The 27,820-nt window shown below is 39.4% G+C and overlaps 1 protein-coding gene across 3 annotated transcripts in view; it reads right to left on the reverse strand.

The window, feature by feature from the left end:
• Nucleotides 1-27,820, reverse strand: part of GATA4 (GATA binding protein 4) — a 108,937-nt gene that overhangs the window by 39,906 nt on the left and 41,211 nt on the right. For 2 of the 3 annotated variants that reach the window (XM_007476244.3, XM_007476243.3), the window contains exon 2: nt 23,993-25,234. In XM_007476244.3, coding sequence (XP_007476306.1) covers nt 23,993-24,641 — 649 coding nt within the window. In that variant the 5' untranslated portion in view covers nt 24,642-25,234. Of the gene's footprint in view, nt 1-23,992; nt 25,235-25,564; nt 27,453-27,820 lie in introns of those variants that run through there. The other variant, XM_056813424.1, reaches the window with a different exon arrangement.

Raw genomic sequence — 27,820 nt, forward strand, 5'->3', positions numbered from 1 at the left:
TAAAAATAAAGTCAACTTAGCAATTAAGAGATACTTGATAACTTTGGATACAGCAGTTTCAGGCAAGAAGTGGGGTCAGCTCCAGGTCCAGACTGTAAAGAATGGGGAAGTGGGAGGAAAGGAAGTAGTGAGAAGGGAGTATCCACATTTTTGCTTTCTCTAGTTCAGCTGTGAAAGGGAGGAGAGATATAGGATGATAACTACCTTTTATGAAATTATTGTTGCTAGTTAGACCATGTGTGGTTGATCAAGAATATATATCCATGTGGAATTTGTGTATGTACATGCGGAATATATGAGTATACTCACCTTAACTCTTGTCTTGCCTATCTCATCCCTGTCTAAATACAAGAATACAGTCTTGACCCAGCACTTCCTCTTTGTGTGGATGGTGCATGGAAGACCAGGAGAGTAAGAGCTTGGGGACAAAAGGGTCTAGCTCTTAGACAAAGACATAAAAGTAGTGTGAATGAGAGCTGGAACTTTAGTAAGCCAAACAGTTGAGTAGTGAAGTGATTTCCCCCCTTATGTCATTGGAAATTTATATCAGTTAATCCCTAGTGATCATAGGATTTTCCTTACCTATAGAATCACACAATTTGAGAGCTGAAAGGGACCTTTAGTGACCATCTATCTAGTTGAACCTATATACAAAAGGAATCCCTATTATAACATTCTTGATGAGTAATGATCCATCTTTTGCCTAGATACCTCCAAGGAGTAGAACTCTAGGCAGCCCATTCCAGTTTTATAGAACTTCAACTGTTCAGAGGTCCTTACTAACAGTAAGTCTAAATTGGCCTTTTTGTAACTTCTACCCCTCATTCCAGGTTCTGTCTACTGTGACCACATGGAACAGATTTAATTCATTCTCTTCTAAATGACACCCATTAAAACAGTTGAGGATAGTTACCAAGCTTCCCCCAAGTCTTCAGGCTAAACATTCCCAGTTCTTCCTGCCAATCTTCAGATGACAAGGGCTCAATGCCCTTCTATATCCTGGCTGCCCATATCTGGACACTCTCCAACTCATTACCCTATTAGGGTCGTCAACTTCATGGCATTTTATGATCCTGCCTATCTTTCATCTAACATTGGGGTTAGGGGATGGAGGAAGATCCAGCTTTGCTCTTAAAACTACACCTTGGTAATGAGGAATTCTTTATCCCTTGCTTAAATATTAGAATGTGAGTGGCAGTGGGAGGGGTGGTCCTCTCTACAAATCTCAACATAGATGGGAGATGGCCAGGGTGCTAAAGCCAAGACAACTAGCTCTAAATTCCCAATGCCTTGGAGCAAAAGCTATAGTAAACAAACAATATTCATTGGAGGAAACTGAGAGTAAAGGGTTGACTGTCACACTCCCTTGTGAAGACCATAGCAGTTGGAACCAATTTGACACTCTCTAAACTTGGCTGCCTTGTCCCCTATAATTATGGTCCTAGACAGAGGACTCAAAGTCAAGTTCTAGCTGTCACTTATTACCCATGTGACCCTGAAGAAGTTATAGGATTATAATTCTGTAATTTTAGATTTAGAGCTGAAAGGACCTTGGATAGCTTCTAGTCCAAATCCCCTCATTTCACAGATGAGAAAACTGAGACCTAGAGAATTTAAATAACTTGCTTAAAGGTCACATATATAATAAGTAGAAAATCTGAGATTTGAATTCAAGTCCTTTGACTCCATGACCAGCCTTCTTTCTAACCCTAACCCTAACCCTAATCCTAACCCTATAAAACCCTAATCCTATAAAATGGAGATAATACCTATATATTCACCTCACTGGATTGTTATGATGATCAAATTGGTCAGTGAATATAAAATTGTTCTGTATACCAAAGAAGGTAAGGTATGACAGTGATGTTATCAACTATCACTAAATCTTCAAATTCAAAGAAACCTTTTGAGTTCGTCTATCCTAGATAGATCATATATCCATATAAAAACTTATTAATCCATCTGTGGAAAGGAAATTTATCTCTCCCCCCTTTGACCACATGTACCTGGCATGAGTTTGAACTTGGCCAGGAAGTGAGGACTATGTGAAGGAAATCATTAGGTAAATTGGATCATGAGGATAAAATGGCAGCTGGAAAGGGGCAACAAAGGAGTCAAGATATCACAAGACAAGGGGCAGGACAATCTTCCCTGCAATGCCTCCTGGACTGCCTCCCTGGGTGGTGCATGCAAAATAGAAAATCATAGTTGGTTCCCCAGAAGCCATGTATGAGAGTTAGTGGGCAGAGAATAAATTTGATAAACTGAGGCAAGAGCAAATTTCTGCTCTTCTCTTCTGGGTTTGTTACTGGCTGGATGGCCTTGTAAGCATGGCTAAGAGACCTTATGGCAAGCTAAATTAAGCAATAAGGAATAAGAACTATATATCTTTCTCCTATTTTTCCATCTTTTCCCCCCTACTACTTTTGACTTAATAAAATTATTAATTTAAGGCCAGACTCAAAAGTTTTCACTCTTATACATCCTAAGACCAATTTCTAGATCTTTCTTGTCACTATCGTTTCTACCCCATTATCAGAACTATCTTATAGCCCTTTCTATTAGGAGTGAAAGCTGAATTCATTTTTTATTGCAATGCCAATCCCCCCCCCCCATGTTAGTTTTTCTTCTCTGTAGACAGAGAACACCCTAGTCACCAACTTGTTTTTAAGGTTCAACTCAAGAATTACCTTCTAAATGATGCCCCTAGAGTCTCCCTCCAAAAGTATCTTGTAACTATTTTGTATATGTCTATATATCTTGACTAGGCCAGTTAGGTGGTTCAGTGAATAGAATGCCAGGCCTGGGGTCAGAAGACTCATCTTCCCTAAATTCTAATCTGGCTTTAGATTCTTATTCTAGCTGTGGAACCCTGGACAAGTGACTTAACCTCATCAGTAAAATGAGCTGGAGAATGAAATGGTAACCCATTCCAATGTCTTTGCCAAGAAAATCCCAAATAGGGTTACATAGAGTTGGGTATAACTGAAATGAATGAACAACAATATCGACAAATATCTTGATGTGACTTCACCTTCTAGAATGTAAGTTCTTTGAAGTCAGGGACTATTTCATTTTTGTCTTTGTTCCCTCAATGCCTAACACTGTGCCTGACACATATGGCAAGGAGTACTTAATCAAGGCTTATTGCTTGGCAACTGAAGTGGTAAAAGGGGCCTTAGATATCATCTAGTCCACCAGATGGAGTATCACATGATTGTTCTAAATAACCTCACTTGATTTTTTTTTTATTACCAGAGAATTACTTTCAAACAGAAGACATAGTTCCCCTTAGTCCTCTAGATGCCCAACTTCCTTTATCTTACAATTAAGCTGTGGGTTCAATATTATCTCCAATCCCCTCTCTCCCATCTAGATCAATTTTAGTGAAGGGGGTTGTTGGGAAATAATGAAAAAGAACCTCAAATAAGTCACACCCAGATGATATCCCACTACTAGCTATTGTGATACCCCAAAAGTCTTCTCTTACCTCATAATTCCAGGCTCTTTTTAAACCAAAACCCTGAGCGGAACTTTTAACAATTAAAATTTCTTGTGAGTATAGTGTCTGGGACACAGTATGAGCTTAGTAACTGTTTACTGACTGATTCTTTATGAGCAAATGACCAAAAGTTTGGGGGCTATTCAAGAGGGCCTACATTGCCCAAAAACATTACTTGATTTTTTATTTGCATTTTTAAATTTTATTTATATTTATATATTTATTGTATACTATATTATATATATATTTATTTATTTGCATTATTATTGTAGAAACAGAATATATAAATTAGCCTCCATATTCTTTTAATCATCTTCTCCTTCCATCTTCCTCAAGCTATCTCTTTTCAATTCCTTGTTTGCCTTGGGGGAAATGGTTCCTATTACTTTCCAAGCATGAGTGCTGTTTATAGAAGAGTGGGAAATTTAATATCAACATTCCCCAAAAGTGTCTTGTCAACTCTGTGAAGCCCCAGTCACTTTAGCCAAAAAAAACAAAAAGAGAGAGAGTATTCTCAAAAAACAAGATACCTACATCATTTAAACAGCCTTTGAGGAAAGGAACAGAGGTTCTTAACTTGGTTTGTTATGATGAGAGTTGAGAGGCAGGCACTGATGTATACAAAATTTCCTCCCTTGAGTTGAGGCCCCTCTGAAGAAGGATTGCAGGTGGATTTTAAAAAGAGGGGGAAGGGGCAGCTGGGTAGATCAGTGGATTGAGGGCCAGTTCTAGGGACAGGAGGTCCTAGGTTCAAATCTAGCCTCAGACACTTCCTAGCTAGATGACCTTGGGCAAGTCACTTAATCCCCCCATTGTCTAGCCCTTACCACTCTTAAATACACAGTATTGATTCCAAGATAGAAGGTAAGGGCTTATTTTAAAAGAACAAATAAATAAATAAACAAACAAACAAACAAACAAATAAATGAATAAATGAATGAATAAATAAATAAATAAATAAATGAATGAATGAATGAATGAATAAAAAGAGGGGGAGTTTCTGCTCAAAAATCAGGATGAACAAAATCAAAACAAAACAAAAACAAAAACAAAAAAACCCAACCATCTGTTGCAAAAGTAACCATGGAGTTATAATGGGGATGAAGAATGGGAAAACTAGGGGGAATGAAATTTTGAAATCTGATACCAAGTCTTTTTCTTCTCCCCTTCTTGTTAATGCCCCTTTCTCTCCATTTACATAACCACCATGCTAGGGTGAATGCTTATCACTTCATGCCTGGATTTTTGCAATCATCTCCTGGTTGGTGTCTTTGCCTCAGGTCTCTCTCCCTACTCCAATCCCTCTTCCACTCAGCAACCAAACTGATTTTTCTATAGCCCACCTTACTGTCATCTTCACTACTCCAATAGACTTCAATTGTTCTCTATTACTATGTCTAAGATTAACTCTGAAATGCATTTTGATTTTTAAAGTCTTTTATAGTCTAGCCCCTCCCTACCTGTTCAGTCTTCTTCTATCTTACATACCTCCACCTACTTTAATAAGTCCGTTTACTAACATTTATCAAGCATTTTAATGTGCCAGACATTGAAAATACAAAGGAAAGTAAGAAAAAGCAACAACAACCCAATCCCTGCTTGAGAAGCTCAGACTCTAAAGGGTAAGACAATATCCAAACAATTGTTGTACAAACAAGAAATAAACAAGATCAATAGGGGATATCCTCTGAGGGAAGGCACTAGGACTAAAAAGAATTGGGAAAGGCTTCTTGTGGAAGGTGGGGTTTTAGCTGGGCCCTGAAGGAATCCAGAGAAAGCAAAAGGCAGAGATGAGGAGGGAGAGCATCATTAAATGAATGGGGGATGGCCTGGGAAAATGTTTAGAGTAGATGGGATATAATGTGGGAGGAACAGCCAAGAGGCCAGTAACTGGATTTCATGGAGTGAAGAATATTAAAAAGACAAGAAGAGATATTTGATTCTTCACCTCCAGACTCAGCATTTTCAATGGCTGTTCCACACCTCATTCCTCAAATCTGCCTTTGAACACCATAAAGAGCATGTGAAATGAATTATTTACTATTCCTTTTGTTATTCTGGTAGAATATAAACTCTGTAGAAGCAAAAATGGTTTTACTCTTTTCTTTGTCTCAACACAGGCCACATACCTTTTCTTTTGTCCATTTGCATGATTTAATCAGTGTAGGGAAACTAACAGAGGAATCCTGCTAACTAATTCAGATCTATCTTAGAAAATTTCCTGAGGTCATTGAAGAGATCAAGTGGCTTGCATCAGTTATTCAAGAATGGATCATTCTTGAATCATCATTAACATTCATTTAGCCTTTCTTAACCTTAGTTTCCTTGTTTGAAAAATGGGTTTGGATGAGATGATGTCTAAGGTCTCTTCTAGCTTCATATAATGCACATCAGTTTCTCCTTATTTATTACCTGGCTGCACCACTTTGGGACTTCTTTGACCAACTTTCCCACTATGCCCTTCCTAGGGTTCACTGTTGGGACAATTTTATCACCCAGCAAGATCCTAACAACCTTGGTACTCCACCTGTTCACCTCCAAAGACCTCTCAGATTGAAGGGTAAAGCCATGAACGTTCAATCCTATATTTGAGGAGGGAGCACAACTCAGGTATTTCTTTTGAGGTTGCAATACTCTTCCAAAACCTCTGCTGTCTCCACCTTTCCCTTGAGTCAGTTGCCTTTGCCCTCTTTTCCCTTTTCAGTTTCCCTTTGAGTGTTTTAGTTTCCTATTAAATTGTAAACGCCTTGGAAGCAGGAAGTATCTTTTTATTTTTGTACTCTTGGGGCTTAGGATAGTACCCAGAACTTGGGTGCCTAATAACTGTTTAGTGACCTTTGAGATAAGGTAAATTCTTTACCTCTCTGAGCTTCAGTTTCTTTACCTGTGAAAAGCAGAAAAGAATTAGGGACCGAATCTATGCTTTTAATTGTATTAGGAGGTACTGGCAGCTGAAGAGACTAACTCTGCCAAGAAAAGTCACCATAACTTCTTCTATAATCTTCACACAGACAATATGTGTCAGAGATAGTACTTGAACTGAGGTCTATGTGATTCATCCCCATTCTAATTTATCTCACAGATTATTGTGAGGAAAGTGCTTTGTAAACCTTGAATCAGCGATACAGAAATAGAGATTGTACCACTCTCTCCAGCTACTTCCTACTTGTATTGGCAGGCTAGCGATCAAGAGAGTGGCTGATTATTTCTTCCTTCAGAGTTCTAGGGATAATTCTGTGGGTTTAAGATTGCCCAGCACTACTGCTCAAGAGCCCCCAATCTGGTAAATGTTGTTCTTCCCATCATACCCCATTGCCCATCTTGGTACTCTTACCTCCAAGCCTAAATTTCTAGGTAGGGGAGATAGACCACTAGACTTTGAATCAGGAAGCCTCATCTTTATGAGTTCAAATCCAGTCTCAGGCATTGACTAGCTATGTGACCCTGGGCAAGTTGCTTAATTCTATTCGCCTCCGTTCCTCCTCTGTAAAATGAGCTGAAGAGGGAAAAGGCAAACCACTCCAGCATTTGTACCAAGAAAACCCCAAAATGAAGAGTTGAACATAACTGAAATGTCTCAGGAACAACAATTAAAATGCTCTCCTTCCTCACCTCTCTGGCTTCCTTCAACACTCAGCTCAGACCTCACCTTTCTACAGGAGGCTCCTTGAGTTGCTAGTGCCTTCCATTAGTGGGGGGTGGGGGGAGGTGAGAGGAAGGCCAGTTAAAATAGGAGAAATAACAAGAATGGAATGACAAACCCTTTGCTCAAAAAGCAGACCAGACATGCTAAATAAGTCAGCCCCTAAGAAACTGCTTGCCTTTGAAAGCACACTTATTATATAGCTTATATCTTTGATGCAATTCATTCTAAACTGGTCAAAATACTTTATCAATAGGGTAGGAGATGGACTCAGAGTTTCTCATACCCCTTGTTTATTTTATTTATTTATTTAAACCCTTACTTTCTGCCTTAGTAACAACTCTAAGGCAGAAGGACAAGAGCTAGGCAAACAGTTAAATGATTATCTACATCACACATCTAGGAAGTATCTGAGGACAGATTTAAACCCAGGTCTTCTCAACTCCAGGCAAAGAGCTCTATCCAGTGTGATACCTAGCTGCCCCTTATTTGTTAACTGCACAGAAAACTAGTAAGATGGTAGCCCTAGTGTGAGGAATATGTCCTGACAAGATGGTGGCTCAGAAACCTGTATTATGGAGTAAGAAAATTGAGTTAATTTTCATGTTCCTAGCTTAAGTCCCATTTCCTTACATCCAAATCAGAGAGGCATGGTGAGGAATATATGACAGGTTAGTCCTTTAAGAGGCAAACAGGTAAAATTGCTTTTACTTTGGTTAAAACTCATGTGAATGATTGGGATAATAAGGCATTATAAATTGCATGTTCTTATCAGCTAGTTCTCATGACTAGGCTGTAACTCTAGTAACCAGCCAATGGTGAACAAGGGTATGGACTAATTTGCGTTAGTCTAGGACAGTGATGGTGAACCTTTTAGAGATGGAGTGCCAGGCACAGACCTTACCCTAGCCCCCAGAGACCAAGTGCTATGCCCTGCCTCCAAGACTGAGTGCTGTGTCCCGCCCCCCCACCTCAATCCCCTGCTCCCACTTTACCTCAAACAGAGGAGGAAGTGCTCCCATTGGGCTGCTGGGCAGAGGGGGAGAAGAAGTGAGGAATGTCCTGAGGCAATAGAGAGGGGGAGGGGGAACAGCTCTGCCCTGAGTCCCTCTGGCTTTCTAGTATGTGACCACAGGTATGTCCAGAGAGGGCTCTGTATGCCATTTTTGGCACTGTGCCATAGGTTCTCCATTATGGGTCTAGGATAAAAGGAAGTCTGTATGCTACCATTTCTTCTACTTGCTTGTTGGCTGTAACACCAGCTTGTGAGTACCCATCTTCCAGAGGATGAAATAAAATAGCCTTTGTCACATTAACGCCAAGTTTGAGATTTTTTTTTTTGAGTAGGTGGTCATTCCTTTCCTCTAACAAACCATGAAAAATACTCCATTCCTCCTTGTCCCTTGTTCCCTAACCCTCTTATTGCTAGAGCTATGCTAACAGAGATTCTAAAGGTCAAGGTCAATGACACAAGGATAAATAACTGGTTTTAGAGTCATGATGACCTGAATTCAAGTCCCACCTCTGACTTCCGGTTAGTATCTCTTTGAAAGTCACTCAACCTCTCAGGGACCCCCAGGCAATTTACAAAACAAAATTGCAAAGCAAGTTCATTCTTTTGAACTGAAGTTTCCTCATTCTCTAGATCTTATAGGCTTATGCCAGCTCCCTATCTTCAATATCCTTAATGTAACATAGTAATAAATGACACACTTTTCATATTGTAAATATAAATTTTTATGACCTTGGACAAATCACTTAGCAGCTCTGACATGTTGGGAAAGTACTGGCTTTGGAGTTACAAGATTTGGTTTCTAATCCTAGCTTGCTACCTATATTACTCTGGGCAAGTTCTAGGTCTTATTAATTCATAAATTTAGAACTAGAAGGGACCTCAGGTTGTTTAATCCAACCTGAGTATCCTCAGACGAGAAAACAGAGGCCTTACAGTGGTTAAGTGATTTGGCCATGATCACATACATAACAAGGAGCAAATCAGAGAGTTTTCCATCTAGAAAATGAGACAGTTGGACTCTTCACAGAATTTAGAGCTGAAAGGGACCTTCAGAAGTCATCTAATATAACCTTATTATTCTGATGAGGAAGATGAGCTACAGAAAGATTAAATGATTGACATGTGTAGTGAGGAGTAGAACTAGTACCTGAAATAAGTCCAAATCCTATGTGACCACCAAATCCTTACACTTGTTATAATGAAATTCTAATCAAGATATAAATATATATGCCATACCACCATACTCTAAACCTATCATACCTTGGTGGTTAGATAGATTAAAACTTCTAGCTAAATAGTTATTATATTTTTTAATATTGGGACTTTACATGGTGAGTTTCAATTATCTAGAAAATGTATATATGTAAAATGTTTCATTTCTCTGAGACTGAATAAATGAAGAACTGCATAGTTCTTTTTAAATTTGAAGTCCTAAATTTCATTTGACAATTGAACAAGGATAGTCCCTTTGATAAGGTTTTTATGTGTATATAAATTTATTATATATATATATATAGCATATATATTAGCAATGAACTGAAACCAGATGAGATAATAAATGTAAAGCACTTTGCAAACCTTAAAGAGCTATGCAAATCTTACCTATTAGCATTATATGTATAATTATCATCATCATTGTTATTATTAGCAACCTTAATCTCAAATGTCTTTGGCTGTATCTGTCAGAAAGCATGGAGAGACTACTTATTTATCCTGTTAGGGATGATCTTGCCAAAGTGAATCCCTTATTGAAACACTTGATTCCTTATCAGGCAAGGATCACCAAAACCATCCTGAGTTGGTTTGGGGAGGGGAGGGAGAGAAGAGGGAGAGAGAGTAGTGAACAGAGTTTTAAATTATTTCTAAATGTTTTAGATGAACAACTAGAAATTATGTAGTTACTTCATTGAACCATAGAATATTTGAGCTGGAATGAATCTCAGAGATCATCTCTTCAAAGCCCTTACTTTATATATAAGGAAAATTTTATTAAAGAGAATGGATTTTTCAATAATTATATTGATAGATTATGTATTTACTTATCTGTATATGTTGGGCTCCCCTTTCCCCATTTTATGGCTTGTAAAATATAAGGATTTTGAGGGCAAAGACATTTGATTTCATTCTTGTCCCTTTTCTCACCAGCATTTAGCATTGTTCTTGAAACATAGTAAGTATTTAACAAATGCAGTTGAACTAAATTCTAAAACCCCTTCTTTAAAGCCAGGAAAATCTTAAAACTCATATTTTATATAAAATTATAGCATTTTCAAGGGCAAATTAAGTCTTGGCTCTATCTAAGACAGCAACTATTTTTTTTTTTTCTGTTCCCATGCTGCCTCATTCATTTGGGGATAACCTGTATTACTGACTCTTCTAGTTGACTTGATTTATGAGCCTGGAAGTCAGGTCACTCTTAGCAAGGAAGAAAAAGAATTTTTTTTCCTCTCTAATAACTGATAAAATATCTGAAAAGGTCAATTCAGACCTTGACAGAAACACATACAATTCCAACCCAATCCGATAAAGCAGCAACTACAAAACTTTTATCAGAAGAAAATGTAACTTGCCATTTTTTCTACCTCAATTGATTGGACTTTTATCTGAAATGACAGACATTATAAGATAGGAAAACCTGCAGATAAGAAACCAAATTGAGCAGTCTTGAATCACATCAAATTGTATGCCCCTGGTTCAAACTCCCACACCTGCCCTGAATGGATCAATGAATGTCTCTTGGCATTGTCCCCTCTGGAGTTTTGAAACATTGCAAAAGTGGATGAACTTTGAGACTTCAGCGTTTATTCTGTGATTATAATTAACCTGCTCACCAGTTGCTATCGATCAGTTTTGAATAGGGGTGATAAAGTTTGACTGAATTTCTAGAGGCAGAAATGAAGGGTAGCATGGGAAAAAAGGAACAGGAGAAGAGAAAATGAAGATGAAAATATTTAATAACTGGGTACATTTTAAGAATTTAATGCCTGTCCTCAAGGAGTAATGAGCCACTAGTGCTGGACTAGCTAGACAGTCTATGTTCAATAAATAAATAATGTTTGAATTGAATTATATTCAAGAACCAAAACTGGACTTGAAATCAGGAGGCTTAATGGCTCCCTCATATCTTCATTTTCTCAAGAAAAGAATATTAGAGGTCCCTATCCAATGAAAAATGAAACAGCAACTAAAAGTCTTCTGTCTTACTTGCAGAAAGGTCTTTAAATTATTTTTATTTCTACAATGTATGTAGTAGCTTGCCCAAAAGGACAACAAAATGGCTTTTTTTTGTTTTTTTACAATGTCAAGTTGATTTTCACTCCCCCAGAGCACCAGAAAGCAAATTCCCTTCTTTCAGATAAGGTGCTGAACATTCTGGCTTTAATTTTGATTACAAAGTATTTTTAAATTACTAAATCGATACAATTAAAAGCCAACTGTTAGAAACAAAAGAGAGAAATCCTCCATTGATTAGTTATTTTGATATTCTCTAAGCTTTCTATCACCTTCCAGAGGATATAATGTTTCTAATTGGAGACCTTCAGCAGAAGCCAATTTGGTTGACATAACAAAGCATTATAGTATTGTAACTGAAAGACACCTCTAAAGGGTCAGATTATGCTACCTATTGACAGATTGTGTCTACAAATTAACATAGTTTGCTTATTTGGGAAGCAGCTAGAATGTGGTCAATATTTGTTCTCACAAGTCATGACTAAGGAAGTGGTAAAGGAATTTACTTTAATATATATCAGGATGATACATAGTTTTGTGGTCAGCAACTCCAAAAAGATGGACTCTAAGCTGTAACCAAAAGAATCAAAATGGGATGCAAGGTTGTATACAATGAAAGGAACAAAGGGTGAGAAATTATAAGACTTTAAGATATTATATCATTTTATCCTCTATCAGGAATAATTGATGATTATTTCCATTTTATGGATGAGAAACTGAGGCAAACAGTTTCCTACCCAAAGTACCAAAGCCAGTTAAGTGCCTAAGGCTGTTCTGAGGATAGGTGTTCCTGATTCCAGGTCAGGTATTTTATCATTTATTTGTGCCAACAACAAAAGCAAGGAGCATAGAGGAGGGAAAGATGGAAAATCCTTGGACCTTAAAACTTTCATTACTTTTATCTACACTATCTTTATTCTAAATGCATGGATGCCATCATCTCACCAGCAATTTCTTTACCAGGTTGAAATTTTACACTCTCTTATCCATGCCTACTTATTCCTTCTGGCACATTGTCAAACAGACTTCATAATTCAAAATCAAATGTCCTCAGGCATTACCTATTTGGATAAAGCAATAAAAGCAATCTGTCTAGGCACCCTTTGCAATTCATTATATTTCAAGGGGGTTTTGGCCACATAAGGCTAACAAATGTCTGAGTGGCCTCAGGAGTATAACAGATGTTCCTAAGGATTTCTTTCTCATCCCCAAGTTCTTCTGCTTCTCATTCAGTAGGAGCTGCTTGGGTCAGGATAAGAAATGAAAGAAGAAAAGAGAGGTAATTATATGCTAGCTACAATGGTCAGCTTTATCTTCTTCCTTATGATCCATAATAATTCCCCATCCTGCCACATATGGAATCAGGGTTTCCTATCTACAAAAACAAAGAATCTAGCTTTGGTCCTTTTTAGTCTTCATGGACCCAATATTATGATCCATGTGAAGCTTTTTATCTTTTCCTACCATGCCAGTGGTTCCCAAACTGTGGGGCTGGGGAAATATTTTGATGGTGAATGTCTCATTAAGTGACTTAACATAATAAATTAACAATCATACCTTCTGTAGATGGACTGAATAATCTGTGCCACCTCATGCACTAGTTCAATCAATCAATCAATCAATATTTAAGTACCTAGTATGTGCCAGGCACTGTGCCAAGCACTAAGAATAGAAAAGAGGCAAAAGATGGTCCCTTTCTTCAAGAAACTCACAGTCTAATAGGAGAGACAACAAGCAAACAATTATGTATAAATAAATATGTATCAACAAGTTACATTCAAGGATAAGTAAAAAACAATAGAGAGAAGGTACTAGAAGGGTTGAGAAAGGCTTCCTCGAGAAAATGGGATATTAGTTGCAACTTAACAAGAAGCCAGAGAAGCTAGGATGTGAAGATGAGAAGGGAAAGCATTCCAGGAATTAAAGATAGCTAGGGGAAATGCTGGGAACAGAGAGATCAGTGTCTTATTCATGGAATAGCAGGGAAGCCAGTGTCACTTGACTGAAGAGTATTTGTTGGGAAGTAAGCTGTAAGACTAGAAAGCTAAGAGGGGAGTAGTTTATAAGGGCTTTTAATGCCAAACTGAGCATCTTTTTATTTTATCTTAGAGGCATTTGGGAGCCACAGGAGTTTAGTGAGTAGGGAGGTGACATGGTCAGTCCTACGCTTTAGGAAAATAATTTCGGCAGAATAGAGGATGGAATGGAGTAGAGAGATTTGAGGCAGGCAGAGCCAGCAAGCTATTGCAATAGTCTAAACATGAAGTGATGATAGCCTATAACAGAGTGGTGTCATGTAAGAAAGAAGGGGCTATATAGGAGAGGTATTGCAAAGATAAAATTAGAAGGTTTTGGCAACAACTTAGGAGAGCAAGAGATAGTGAGGAGTCCAGGATGACAGGTTGGGAGTCTGAGAGACTGGGAGGATGATGTTTCAGTAACTTGGAAGTTGGGAATGGGGTTAGTGGAAAAGATAATGCTTGGTTCTGGATATATTGAATTTAAGATGTCCACTCGGATGTCCAGTTCAAGATGTCTGAAAGGCAATTAGAGATGCAAGAGTGGAGGTCAGCAGAGAGTTTAGGGTAGGATAAATAAATCTGAGAATCATTAGCAAAGAGACTATAATTATATCCATGAGAGCTGATGAGATTACCAAATGAGTGAGTCTAGAAAGAGAGAGCCCAGTATAGAATCCTATGATACACCTACAGTTAAAGGACATGATGTGGGTAAGGATCTAGCAAAAGAGCCCTAGAAGGAGCTAGAAGGACATATAGAAGGCGAACCAGGAGAGAGTGATGTCCTGAAAACCTAGAAAGAAGAGAGTACCAAGTTGGAGAGAGTGGTCAACAGCAAAAGGCTGAGGAGAATGCTGACTGAGAAAATTTGAGAAATAGTACTATTTTTCAAAGGCATGTAGATATTTAATTAATTGCAAATTCACTTTAAAATATAACTGAATCTATAGGAAAATTTTGTATTTTCCCAATCAATGTAGAGTAGTGGATAGTGGGAAGAATTATCTGAGAAATTAAAAAACAAACAAACAAACAAAAACCAACCTTTTACTTTCTTAGAATTGATTCTAAGTGTCAGTTCCAAGGCAGAAGACCGGTAAGGGTTAGGTTAAGTGATTTGTGAAGGGTCATGCAGCTAGGAAGTATCTGAGGTCAAATTTGAACCCAGGTCCTCCTAACTGCAGGCTTGGTGCTCTATCCACTGGACTAACTCGATGTCTTTAATCTAACCCATTCTTATAGAAAGAACATTATAATATTGAATTTATTATGGTTAGTGAGTATGTGATTTCACCAGAGTCTATTGCCTATACCTAAGCTAGGTGGCGCAGTAGACAGATGAGGTCACCAAGAGTCAGTTACCACTGGAATGACAAAACAACCAAAAGCTAAACATAACCAAATAGAAAGTGGATATTAATCTCCCCTTCAGAAGCAGAAAAAATGACTGGGTCCCTCCCCCCAATAAAGAATGCAGAAGATGTAAGTCCTTTATCATTTCAACATACTTTCTTCTACTATAAACTGCTTACAGAAGGAATAGTACAAGAACAATAAAAAGAGCATTTGAGCTTGCTTAGTCATTGCAGAGGAGAACAATCCTAGGTCAATGAGTAGAGATTGGAGATTAGGAAAGGGACAATAGGTCCCATAATTTCAAGACAACCATAATTTCTCCCTTTGGAGGAGGAAATTACAACATAATGGGCATGATCTCCCCTTTCCCTGCTCCTCTGCTGCTCTTCTTTCCTTTATTCCTTTTATCTAAACACTATCTCTCTTCAGGACTTAGATCAAATCAATCTAATCTCCCAAAAGCTTCCTTTGATTATTCCCAGTCCAAGGTGCTTTCTCTCAGTTTGGAGAATTTGATGATCTTTTCTGTTGGTACAACCCACAGAGCCCTCATTATTAGTGACCTTTTCCTAGAAAGAATATTCTTTAATATCAAACTGCTTCTGGGTTTAGAATGTAACATATCTCTGACTCCTCCCAAAGCACTAAACACTCAGCCCCAGTAGCTAGAATACATACAAACATCTCTAAGATCATGCATGTTACTAACACTGCAGAAAACATGTTATCTAGTTATGTTATCAGGACCATGGGCCAAGGTTCCCTGTTGTTCTACTCCCCCCATCCCTGCTCTTTACTGGAAGCCTTAATTGCTTCTCTGTGGGGTACCCCACTGCAGTATTTGCTGCCCTCTGCTACCATCTCCTGATCTCTGGCTACCAGGCAGGTTCAGGGAAAGAGATCTGACAGTTTTGAGTTTGTTTAGCTCTTAGCAACCTCTCACCTTGGTTCTTTCTACCACTGTCAGATAACTGAAGCCCATGGGCATTTTTATACTTACCCTTTAAGCTCACTCTTCTCCCTGTCTTTCAGGTTCCCTCAGTCTAACTTTTCTTTGAGTTATGGGCAGAACATCCCTTTTAGGGGGCAGCTGGGTGGCTCAGTGGGTTGAGAGCCAGGCCTAGAGATGTGAAGTCCTGGGTTCAAATCTGACCTCAGAGACTTCCTAGCTGTATGACCCTGAGCAAGTCACGTAATAACCCCCGTTTTCTAGCCTTTACCACTCTTTTGCCTTAGAACCAATATACAGTATGGTAGAAGGTAAGGGTTTAAAAAAAAAAAGAAAACACCTTTTAATTCCTTTTGTACCCTTGACCTGGACAAATAATTTGTAGAGACTAATTAGCAAAAGTTCAGGTTTTAACTGTGGTGACCAGACATATTGACTCCCCCGTCATGCCCCTTGTATTCCATATAAATAACAGAAGTGGGACTGGGTGGAGAAACCTGAAAAGGGCTGATGAGCTTTGCCCTACTTCCAGCAGCAATCAAAATCATTGTACTTACAACAAAATCATATCTTTGAAAAGATTAAATCAATAAAGCCTTGTAAATTTATAACAGAGTTATTTTCAAAATTTACCTTAAAAACAAAATAAGAATTGATAGAGTCCAGGATCTGACAGATTAAAAGTTTAAACCTCTGGTAAATAAAAGAATCCCCTGATGGATAAACAAAACCCTCAAAAGCCAAGTAATAGATAATTAATCTTCTAGACCAGTTCATTTTTACTGAGAAACACTAAGCAGAGAATCTGAAAGTTTAGGATAACTAAAGGATATGAGAAAAGGGTATATATGGCTCAGTTCCAAAAAAAAAGAAAAAAATTCCCAGAAATCTGGTTCATATACAGGATGTGTTCTTCTCCCCCCCCCCCCACATATATTTGCCTATAAAATTAAAAGAAATAGTAAAAAAAAAGGGGCGGAGGATCTTTTAAAAAACACATCAGAGATTATTATTAAAGTTTAAACTAGCTATAAATAGGAAGCAAGTCCTTGGATTTATCACAACATACAAAATTGAAGGAGATGGTCCTTCTATGTTTTAAAAGAATTGAACACTGATTCCTTGAATCGCTAAGGAAAGTAACTTGAAATTAAATAAGCTACAAATTTTTTAAAGGAGGAATTGTGCTCTAACCTAGCAACTATTCAGTTGCTTTTATACCATTTCCTAGGCCTTCTAATTAAAAGTAAGTCAGATCTACTGGGTAATGGCCATTCTAGCCAAATAGCAGCTTTTGACTGATCTGCAGATGTAAGGCTATACCACTACATAGGCTTTCAGTATCAATAAGCTCTGTAAAAAGCTGGAAAAGTCACTTCTACTCTCTAGGACTTTATTCATTGGTAAAGCAAGGAAGTTGGATAAGCTGAGCGTTAAGCTTCTTTCCAGCTCTAAAGTATAAAATAATCAAGTGCTTTATTAATATTATCTCTAATCTTCACAACAACTCTGGGAGGTAGGTGCTATTATTATCCCCATTTTACTTTTAAGGAAATTAGGCTAACAGAAGTCAAGTGACTTGCGCAGGGTCACACAGTTAATGTTAAGGCTGGATTTGAACTAGGGTCTTCATGACCGACAATTAGCTGTTTAATTAAGACACAGTGTATCTGATTATACAAATATACCTTAGCATGTGATCAATTTAACGGACACTCTAAATGTTTCTAAGACTTTTTTGGCGAGCAGCTGGGTGAAACATTGGATAGGACACTAGGCCTGGCTCATCTTCCTGAGTTTAAATCTAGCCTCAGACATTTAGTCACACCTGGCTAAGTCACACAACCCTATTGGCCTCAGTTTCCTCAACTGTAAAGTCAGCTGGATAAAGAAATGTCAAATTGCTTCAATATCTCTGCCAAGAAAAATGCAAATAGAGTCAGCACAACTGAAACAACTGAATAGTAACAATGAAAATTACTCTTTGGAATCTCTGGAACAGATGATATTATGTTTCCCTATAAATAAATGAGCCTTGTTATTTCATTGCAAAACTTAGATTGCACAATATATTATTGTTATAATACTGGCTCAAAGGCAGAAGAGTGGCAAGGGTTAGGCAGTAGGAGTTAAGTGACTTGCTCAGAGTCACACCGGCAGGAAGTATCTGAGGCCATATTTGAACCCAGGACCTCCTGGCTTTCAATCCATTGAGCCGCCTAACTGACTCCACACAATATATTATTAATAGTAATTCCACAGCTTATTTGAACAATTCCCTCCAAATCTAATGAAACTCTGTATTTTAAAATATTAAGGACTGATTTTTACTTTCCTATGAAATTTTATAGAAATGTGATTTTCTAAAACATCTTATAAAGCATTTAAATGTTTTAAAAATCAGATCTATTATAAGCTAACATTAATAATTTCCCATGGTAAATTCATAGCATAGAATCATAAATTTATAAGAGATCATCTTAGTTCAACCTGCATCAATTTCCTCTCACACTAAAAACTCTTCCAAGGACCTTTGAGGTAGCAAGTTAAATGTATGGGCAGGATTAATGTTCAGTTTTTCCTCATATCAGGCTAAAAGGTGCTTTCCTATAACTTCCACTTCCTGTTCCTAATTTTGTCTTCTGAGATTACATAGAATCCTCATATGAGAGCTCTTTAAATATCTGGAGGCAGAGATTATTTTCTCCTCCCTTCTCATAATCCTTCCCCCACCCCTCTCTGTCAGGATCTCTTTTTTAGGCTAAACACCTTCAGTTGCCTTTATCATTCCTAATAAGATGTGTTGAGTATCCTCTCCATTCTGGTCGCCCACCCCTAGAAGCCTTCCAATTTATCAATTTCTGCTTAAAAGTTTGGTTCTCAGAATTGATTGGGTAGAAGAGGATCACTCCCTGTCCCCCTACCCCTTGCTGGATACTAGATTTCAATCACTAAAGCTTTAAAAATTAGTTTTTTAAAGGGACAGCTAGGTAGTGCAGTGATTAGAACACCAGACCTTAGAACTGACACTAAGAAGGTAAGAATTTTTTTAAATTAGCTTTATAATCAGTGATATAACACTGTTTCCTCAGATTGAGTTTGTGGTCAAATAAAGCTTCCATGATTTCCTGCACTGCCATTTCTCTTCCAAATTATACTTACTGCTTGAGACTATGTGTGTGTTTTCCCAACATAAATAATTTATAATTACTACTGCTGAATTTCAACTTTAAAAAAATTAGATCAGATTTTAATCTCCTACACAACTATATTGGCATATGTTAATTAAGTGTGGTGGTGTGCAACTTCTTCGCTGTGGTATAAATATAAAGATGGAGAAAGTGAGGTAGGCATCAAAATTAATCTCTTATTCAAAGTAAAGGCAGATTGAAGTTAAAGATCAAATATCTATCTGATGCGAAAAGGTGAATTAATACAATTACAAAACAAGATTAAATGCTGCAGTTTAGGTACCAAAGTATTTTTTCTCCATTTCAAATAAATACCTGAAAAGGTTGATGATAGTGATAGTAACTCCTCAGTTGCTCGGTCAAAATATTTTTGTTGGTTTTTGGTTTCTTTTTTATATTTAACCCATGATCAAGAGACTAAGAATTTGGATTTATTTTATTTTTTTGTTTTGGTGTTGTTATATTTCATCACCGTATGGAAGCTCCCTCCACCGCTGAAGATAGGCAACTCATTTATAATTTACAATTTTAGACAGCTGTCTGGAAGGCAGTGAGAGGCTACTACTGACTTGCCCAGGGTCCCAAAGGCAATTACAGCAAAGGCAGACCTTGCCAGGTCTTCCCTATTTCTGAGACTATGAGCCACTGTCTCTACATAGAAAATATACGTAGAAATAAGTGTCAGCTATTATTGTGTAAAGATAATGCATTTTAGAAAACAAATTGTGGTTTAATATTGAAAAAACATAACTGCTGGAATTGAAAGTCCTTTAAATCTATTTTTTAAAATCCTGAGACAGTTATCACCAATCGTTTATTGAGTATTGAATATTTGCAAGGCATTTGAACGAGGCTGGACGTACCAAGAGTTTATAAGAGGCAATCTTTGCTTTCCAGTTTATAGTTCAATGAGAAGAACTTTTACCTAAAAAGATAAATAATAATGGGAGGGAGCCAGTCACAAGTATCCAAACTGTCCCAGTAACACCGAAAGTGTTTATTCCAACCTTTTCACAGACAGGCTTTATTTCCGAAGGTGGAGATCCCGACTATTTACATGATCTGAAAACCAATGGATAGGGCTTTCAATTCAACAAACATCTCATGAGCGCTTGATGTGCTCAAGGTACCAAACATAAATGAAGATAAACTTGTGCTTAAAAAACAAACAAACAAAAGACTTCCTGACTGTGGGACCCTGGGCTAGTCACTTAATCCCAATTGCCTAGCCCTAGCCCTTACCGCTCTTCCGCCTTGGAAAAGATTAGCCCTTACCGCTCTTCCGCCTTGGAAAAGATTGATTCTTTAAAAAAAAAAAAAAGCGAATCCCTATTTGCTTTTCAAAACAGGGACACCAGCTCATGGTGACTGAATGGTCTGTGGAAGTCTAAAAAATAGCACAAACTCCAAATATCAAGGGATAATCTCCAAGGATTACCCAACAGCAAATGCTGGGAAATGTTGCTTCAGCATTGCTCACGTATGGCCATATATTCCACTTAGTAATATGGACCTCTTCACACAGCTGGTGAATGATATTATTTGGTTACGGGCTACCGTCGTGTCTGCTTCCACAGACATTTTTGTAGAATTTAAGCAGATCTAAAGTAGGCTCAGAGTCGGGAGTTTCTCCGTGGTGGTTCCGTTCTTCCTCCTGGGTCCAAGAGTTGGAAACTAAGGGTAAAATTAAAGGAGCGCAGGAGGTAGGGATTCTCTCCCTCTCTGGGCCTACCAATAACTCAAGATAGGACTGCCTCTACCCAAGGGAAATAAAAACGGTTTCAAATAAAAACTACACTGCTGTCCATTTGTTAACAGAGATCGGCACGAACTTTCAACCTCTACTTCAAGGCCAATCTGCAGAAGTTCTACATCGGCCCACAGCTCCAGCATAAGGGGTTTGGGGTGGTGGTGTGGTAATCTGGCCTTGAAATGTGGACCTGGGAATCCAGAGGGAAGAGACAAGGAGGGCTTCAGCCCAACCGTCACTCTGGCCCAGAAACTCCGATCTAATCCGTTTATGAGCCTGCGGATGTTTTAGCCGCATAATCCATTTGCTCAGATATATATAGCTTTGATTTGAGTAATGTAAAAAGGACTTTTTCCCTCTCACTGGACCGGAAGGACCCGATCCCACATTTTGTTCAGGCCCCAATTGGGATAGGAGCCTCAAAGGCAACCTGCTCCCTCCCTCTCACCCCAGAAGGTATGATCTTGAGTCTTCTTCCTCATCACAACCACAACCGCCACTGCTACTGCCACTGCAGCAAAGGCTTTGACCAATTTCACTTGAACCAGAGTTCTTGCAGCCCTTTTCCAGGCCAGAAGAGCCTTTTCTCTACCCTAACTTCAACAAAGTAGGTGAGACCCATATTTACAAGGAAGCCCCCAGGCAATTCATACACCCTCAATTCGTAGGTTTAGCAAGTAAAGGCAATAGTGAAAGTTGGGGGTATAGCAAGGGAAAAACTGAAAGGGTTTCAGTTACTAAATGGCCAATACAACATAGCCATTGAAGAAACAATGAGATAAATTTAGAGACTTCCTAATCTGAGATATAAAAGCTTGGAGGGGACTGTGTGTCAAATTCATTCTCACATTCATTCAACCTACAATTTAAATCTCTCTCCTTTTCCCTTCCCTTTCTTCCTCCCCCCAATAAACTAACTTCTCAGACCCATTTTGTTTCCCAGGTTTAAATACAGAACTTGACCGTTTACTGTTCTTTCTGCTGTCTTTTAAAGACCAACCTAACACCAAGATATGTCCCCTTTTCCTCTAGAACAACCAGCTAAAATGAAACCTAGAAAAGACCCAGCATGCTTTACCACATGTGAAGTACAATGGAAAGAACCTCCTAGTCCTTAAAATCTGGGTTCTAATCTCAGCTCCTAATGTTTCCTAACCGTGTAATCAGTGTCACTTTACCTCAATGTGCTTCACTTTCCTCATCTTTAGAAAGTGAATAATACTTTTTCAGCGAGCTATTTCGGAAGCAGGTGGAAGTTAAAAGGGGGTATGTGAAATGTGAGCTATTTTGTTGGCACAGCAGGTAAGTATTATTTACTTCAGCAAAGTTATTATCTACTCCAGAGATATCAAACATGAGGTCGGTAACAATCCCCAGTGCCGTCTGAACTGGACTAAAATGCAATTGGGAAATATTTAACAAAAGAAATAAAAATACAATAGAAAAACACTAATATATGGTTTTCTAAATTAAAAAGCAGCCTGCAAGGATCTGTAGCTACAACTTAGTGGCCCCGTTTCTATTTGTTCATGACATTATTGATATGTTCTACCACCATTAAGGTAAACCAAGGTAGAGAAGGAGGGAGGTTCTTTCTAAAGGGCACATTATTTAGCAAGAGCACTGTGAGAGTAGAAGGGAAGTCGAATTCAAGTCTAAGAGATTCTTGACTGCATCTTAAATTTAACGCCCTCGGGGACTGTAGTTTTAACAGGGGCTTCTTAAACTGATTTCCCTTCTTCCCCTGGGCGGTTCCCCCACAAGTGCGTGTTAATTCAAGGGCAGGAAAAGCAGTGACCACACAGATGTGCCAGGCAACTTGGCCAGTCTTCCCTCCCCGCCCCTCACCAAATGGCTGAGAAAGACGTCCGCCAGGCCTGTCCGAGCCAAAGGTTCTAAGGGGGTCCAGTCTGGAAGACAAGAACAATGGAAACAAAGGCCAGGAAGGCACCGCACAAAAGCAAACTGCAAAGGCTGTTATAATCAGATTCCAGCATAGGTGAGGGTTTTGGGGAATGGGTAAAAGACCCACCAGAGTCCACATTCTGCTCCCAGCCTCACGACTTGTGGTCCAGGAACAATGTTTCAATCAACAGAAGCACTTCTGCACATCTCTGGAAGGGCAGTGATTTTGCTAGGTGAGAAGCATTAAATTGTGGCCCCTCTAAGTGTGCCATTCCCAGCATCTTGGATAGAAGGAACCACTCAGCTGCCCGGACTTCTTTCCCTCTCTTTTTTTAACCCTTACCTTCTCTAAGTGTCTGTTCCAAGGCAGGGTGATAAGGGCTAGGCAACTGGGGTTAAGTAATTCTCTCTGGGTCACACAGATAGGAAATGTCTGAGACCAGAGTTGAACCCAGGACCTCCCGACTCTAGTTCTGACTGTCTATCCAATGAGCCACCTAATTGCCCCTCGACTTAATTCTCTTAATTCGTGCTTTTGACTATTCCCAAGGCTCTCTGGGTTGCTGGATTGACCTTGGGGACCCTCAGCCGAATCTTTATTTCTCAGCCATTGAGATGCTACTAGCATTGGATTGGAACTTAGTAGGCATTTAAGAAAGTTTTATATGGTATGTAATAGCCCCATTTTACAGAAGGAGTCACTGGATTGGGGGTGGGGAGACTGGGCCAGGTGAAACCAGAAGTCTCTCTACTCCAAGCCCTGCCCTCTTTTTGAAAATTTCAAGTAATTTTTTTTTTTACTATGCTTTAGATGCATTTCCTTAATAGTTTCTCAAGAAAGTCTCTTCCCATTCAACCCTTAATCACTTAGGGAAAATAGGATGTGTGTTTTAGGATTTGGAGGTAAAGGAATGTAATGTGGAAATGACATACTCAAATGTCCCTTTTCATGTATGACACTCATGGAGCCCAGACAACCATCCCACCCCCAAAGGCAAAACTCAAACTTTCCCTTTCCCCTAAAATCAAGACAGTTCAGTTCTATGGGTTGCAGAAATCTTCCTTCCCATTCCAACCAAAAGAGGTTTCCTTCTCCAGCTCTCCTGTATAGTTTCTAGATATTAAGTCGTCTATGGAATCCCTGTCAGGGCCAGCTTTTGAGAAACCCAGTCAGTGGACCGCTAGAAGGAAGAACTGAATTTTCTGAGACCCTTAATCACAGAGTGGAATCAGGTTGGAGAAGGTCTCAATTTCCCTCTCAATAATAAAGAGAAGTGAAGTTGAGACTGCTTTTTCAGATCCATTCTAGTTCTGTATACCAAATGGAAGGGAAATGATCCCTGGCTTCTTAAGGTCTCTAATTTATAATAAGGGTGCAGTGGAGACTTCCCAGGTTGGAATTATGGCGACGCCACCGCTTTGCACTCACCTAGATTGGGGTGTCTTGAAGCTGGGTTGGCCCGGCCGGGCAAGCTGTGTAGGACTGGCCCGTCAAAGGGTCCGGCGGAAGCTGCTGCGGCTGCTGCCCAAGATGCTCCCATGTCTGCAGCCGCCATGTAGGCTGCTGCGGCTGCGGCAGGATAGGGACTGGAATAGGTACCTCCGAAACTGGGACGTCCGTACTGTTCGCGGCCTCCGAGACCAGCTGCGCCCCCAGCCCCACCTGTACCATAGGCGGCTGCCTCTCTGGCAGCGGCTGCTGCTGCAGCCGCTGCCAGAGAGCCAGTGGCTCCCGGGAAGGAGAAGCGGGGAGACACCGGTGGGGGCGTGTAGGCGCCACCCTCAGGCCCCGGCTGGCTCCAAGCAGGGCTGCCCTGCTGCGCGGACGGCCCGCTTCCCGACCCGGCTGCCCCCGCACTGCTGCTAGAACTACTCCCTCCCGGTCCGGCTCCAGCAGCCCCAGATCCGCTGCCCTGCAGGTAAGACAGGCCTAGCATGGAGGACGGCACTCGGGGAGTGGGCACGTAGACTGGGGAGGAGGCGGCTCCGGCTCCATGCATGAAAGCTCCGGGCCCTCCGGTCTCGTAAGCCCCTGGAGGGGGGCCGTGGTTAGCCGCCATTGCAAGGCTCTGGTACATTTCTCTGACGTTTACGGGCAGCCTTGTCCAAGTCCTTTCTTTCTTCTGGGAGTCAAATATCAATCTTCCCCGAAAAAGAATGCACAAACACGGAATGGAAGGGCAATGATGGTTAAAAATAAAAAATAAAAAAAGATCAAAGTTCAAAACACAAACAAAAAGTTATTTCATGTACTAAAACCAAAATTAAATCCAGTTTAGGACTAGGGCGTCTTTGTTTATTGGCTTACAATGGCTTACAATGGCAAATTGAAGATGTCACCAACGGACCAGGAAGATCTGAGGTAGGTAGAGAGGTAGTGTCTATGGGTCGAAGAAGGCGCCTTCAATTTTCGTGGTTTGCAGCTAGTTTTAGCTCTTTGGAAAGGTGTGGGGCAGTCAGTGGGAGAGGAATCCAAGCTGGGAGGAGTGTAGATCGATCTTTAGGATTGCGCTGAGTGGGGGTCTTTGGATCCTCTGGTCCTTCGATCCCAAAGGGTTGGAGCTGTCCCGCCTAGGGCGGGGCCGGCGGCACCCCTAGGCCCAACTCGTGTCCAACGCAGATACTTGGGCTATCTCCTAGCGTTCTCACAGTTGCCGTCAACCGGATTCTCCTAATAGTAGAGGGAGAAACAAACAGGAGGAAAACCATTTTTGTGCATTCTCCTTCCTTTTCTCCTCCTGCCTCCCTAAAGCAATACAAGATAGAAATTATAATAAAAAAACGAATCCTACAATTTCTCGGGCTCTAGTCAGGACCCCAAGCATGCGGGAACCTCGGCTTTTGTCTTGTTAAAAAGTCCAGCTTCCCGTCCCCGGGGGCTTAGCTATTCCTGGGTGGGAGGACCAGAACCAAAGGGATGTCTAGGCGGGGTGGGGTGGCTGCCCAGGGCAGCCCCAAGAGCAAGCGTCCATTCCCAGCGCACTAGGGCAATAGTCCGCACCTGAGAATTTTTTCCCCCATTTGATTGACAGCAGTGCGATTTGATTTCATCATTTTAATTGATTAAAGATGATTATGTTTTACTCCATTATTTGATTTTTCTATTAAAAGGCACTTCTTTTCCTAACATTTATTCCTGTCCCACTCTAAAACTGCTAAGATGAGTTTCCTGTGGTTCCGACTTCTAGGACATTCTAGTGAGACCGGACAGCCAACAACCCAGTCTGGGTTCCCTAATTCCGGGAGTCCTCTCCCTTCCGCATCTCTAAGGTCTCAGTCAGCTATCCTCTTGGCGAAGCTTTTTTTTTTTTTCCCTCCCCCCGTGTACCATAAGAAAAGGATCTATGATGGCTCTGGAATAGAGTACAAGGGGAGAAAGGCATTTATGGAACTAGATTCCTGAGAGATTTGTGGTGCTAACCCTAACTAGGTTTGTGGTCCGAACTTGAACTAGAAGGGTCTGAAAGACCTGGGATTAGAATTATTAATTTCCAAAGGAGCAGTTAATTCTCATGGTTATAAAAAGACCACACACAGGAGTACTTAATCTTATAACATTAACTTGTTTATCGTATAATATCATTTTTTGTAGAATTTTATGGCTGTAACCGACCTTGGAGATAATGAAACTGAGGCTCAGAGTAGTTAATTTTACTTGCCAAAGATTACACAGATACAATTTAATTCCACAACCAAGTAACAGAATAATTACATAAAGCCTCATTTATTTTCACTGAGCTAATAAGTACTGTGCTAGGATCTAGAACTAGAAACAGAAAGAATTTATTGTTTTTAAGTACAATAAGAGATTTACTAAAAATATGAACTAGTAGAAACATTAAATAACCGATATCCTAGGAAATCTGTGCATTGTATGGGACATAAAGTGCTATTTAAATAATCATTAGTTTGCTCTGAGATATGGGGACAGACTCTATGAAGCCTTAAAGCTTTACTTTTCAAAAGCTGCTTGCAAAGATAACTCTTGAGATTCAGAGAAAATGGAGTAGGACTAGGAACTTGCTGGCACTTGGTCTGGATTGTTTATCACTTTCCTTCAAAGTAGTCTTTCAATTCATTAGTGTTTCCCAAACTAATCTATCTCTTGGGTGTCAAAGTACTCTATAAGAATTTTGGTTGAGAAGGTAGGCACTAAGAATTTGCCTGGAATCTTTACCACCTCCCCCCAACCCCCCTTGAAAATGAAGGAGAGAAATAAATGATCTCTGGGAATAAAGTTGAGGGCAGATGGACCTTAGGGCACTCTGCTGCTTCGTTGAATCCGTGATCTGGTCTCTGTGGGTGGTTACTCCCTTCACTGCTCACATCCTGGGAGATTCTTGTCCATTCATTATTAAATTTTAAATCAAGGACCTTATTTATTTAGGGAATTCTCTGAAAACATTTAACTTATGACAAACAAAATTTTAAAAACTTACAGTTTTAAGAGACCCATTTTGGGGTAATTAAGGAGATAATCAAAGATACTTTCCTTCTGTCTTTTAACTCAACTTCTCTATATGTACAGATGTGAATTCTATTTGTGGAAGATCCAGAATTAATTAACCTAACTCAAGTCTTTTAAGTCTTTACCTTTCCTATGTGACCATTGGTATGCCGATTCATAGAAAAGGATTATTGAAACTATAGGAAAAAGGAGGGGAACCACACCTAAGGGTTTTTCAACAACTTTCTTGAGATGAAGAATCAGTTTGCATTTTACCTAAGACAATCTTTTAGAGGAGTATATGTTTTATAAACAGACACAAAAAACAAAATATTTCTAAATTAGAAGAAAAGAAAAATAAGAGCAAAATCAAGTTGAGTTCCAGAAGTCAAGCTGTGTGAACCATGTTTGGTCCAAGAAGAAGGAAGACTAGTCCTAGTCTCATTTTTCTTCTCTCCTGTTTTCTCTTTCCTTACAGCAATCATTCCCCAAAATTCAGAGGTCAAAATAAACTACTTTATTCCTCTAGGAATTTAATAACTTGTTCTTCCCCACTCTGCCTTGGGCTACAGGATAATGATTTTAGAATTCAAATGGAGATTAAAGATAATTTTATATAGAGGTTTTTAACCTTTTTTCGTCATGGACTCCTTTGGCAATCTGTGGAAGCTGATTTTTAAATACATAAAATGAAATACATAGGATTACAAAGGAAACCAATTTATCTTGAAATACAGTTATCAAAGTATTTTTTTAAGTTTCCAGGCCCCAAGACTAGAACCCCCGAATCCAACCTCCTTAGATTTAAGA

This window comes from Monodelphis domestica, chromosome 1 (assembly GCF_027887165.1).
Source record: "Monodelphis domestica isolate mMonDom1 chromosome 1, mMonDom1.pri, whole genome shotgun sequence".
Lineage (NCBI taxonomy): Eukaryota > Metazoa > Chordata > Mammalia > Didelphimorphia > Didelphidae > Monodelphis > Monodelphis domestica.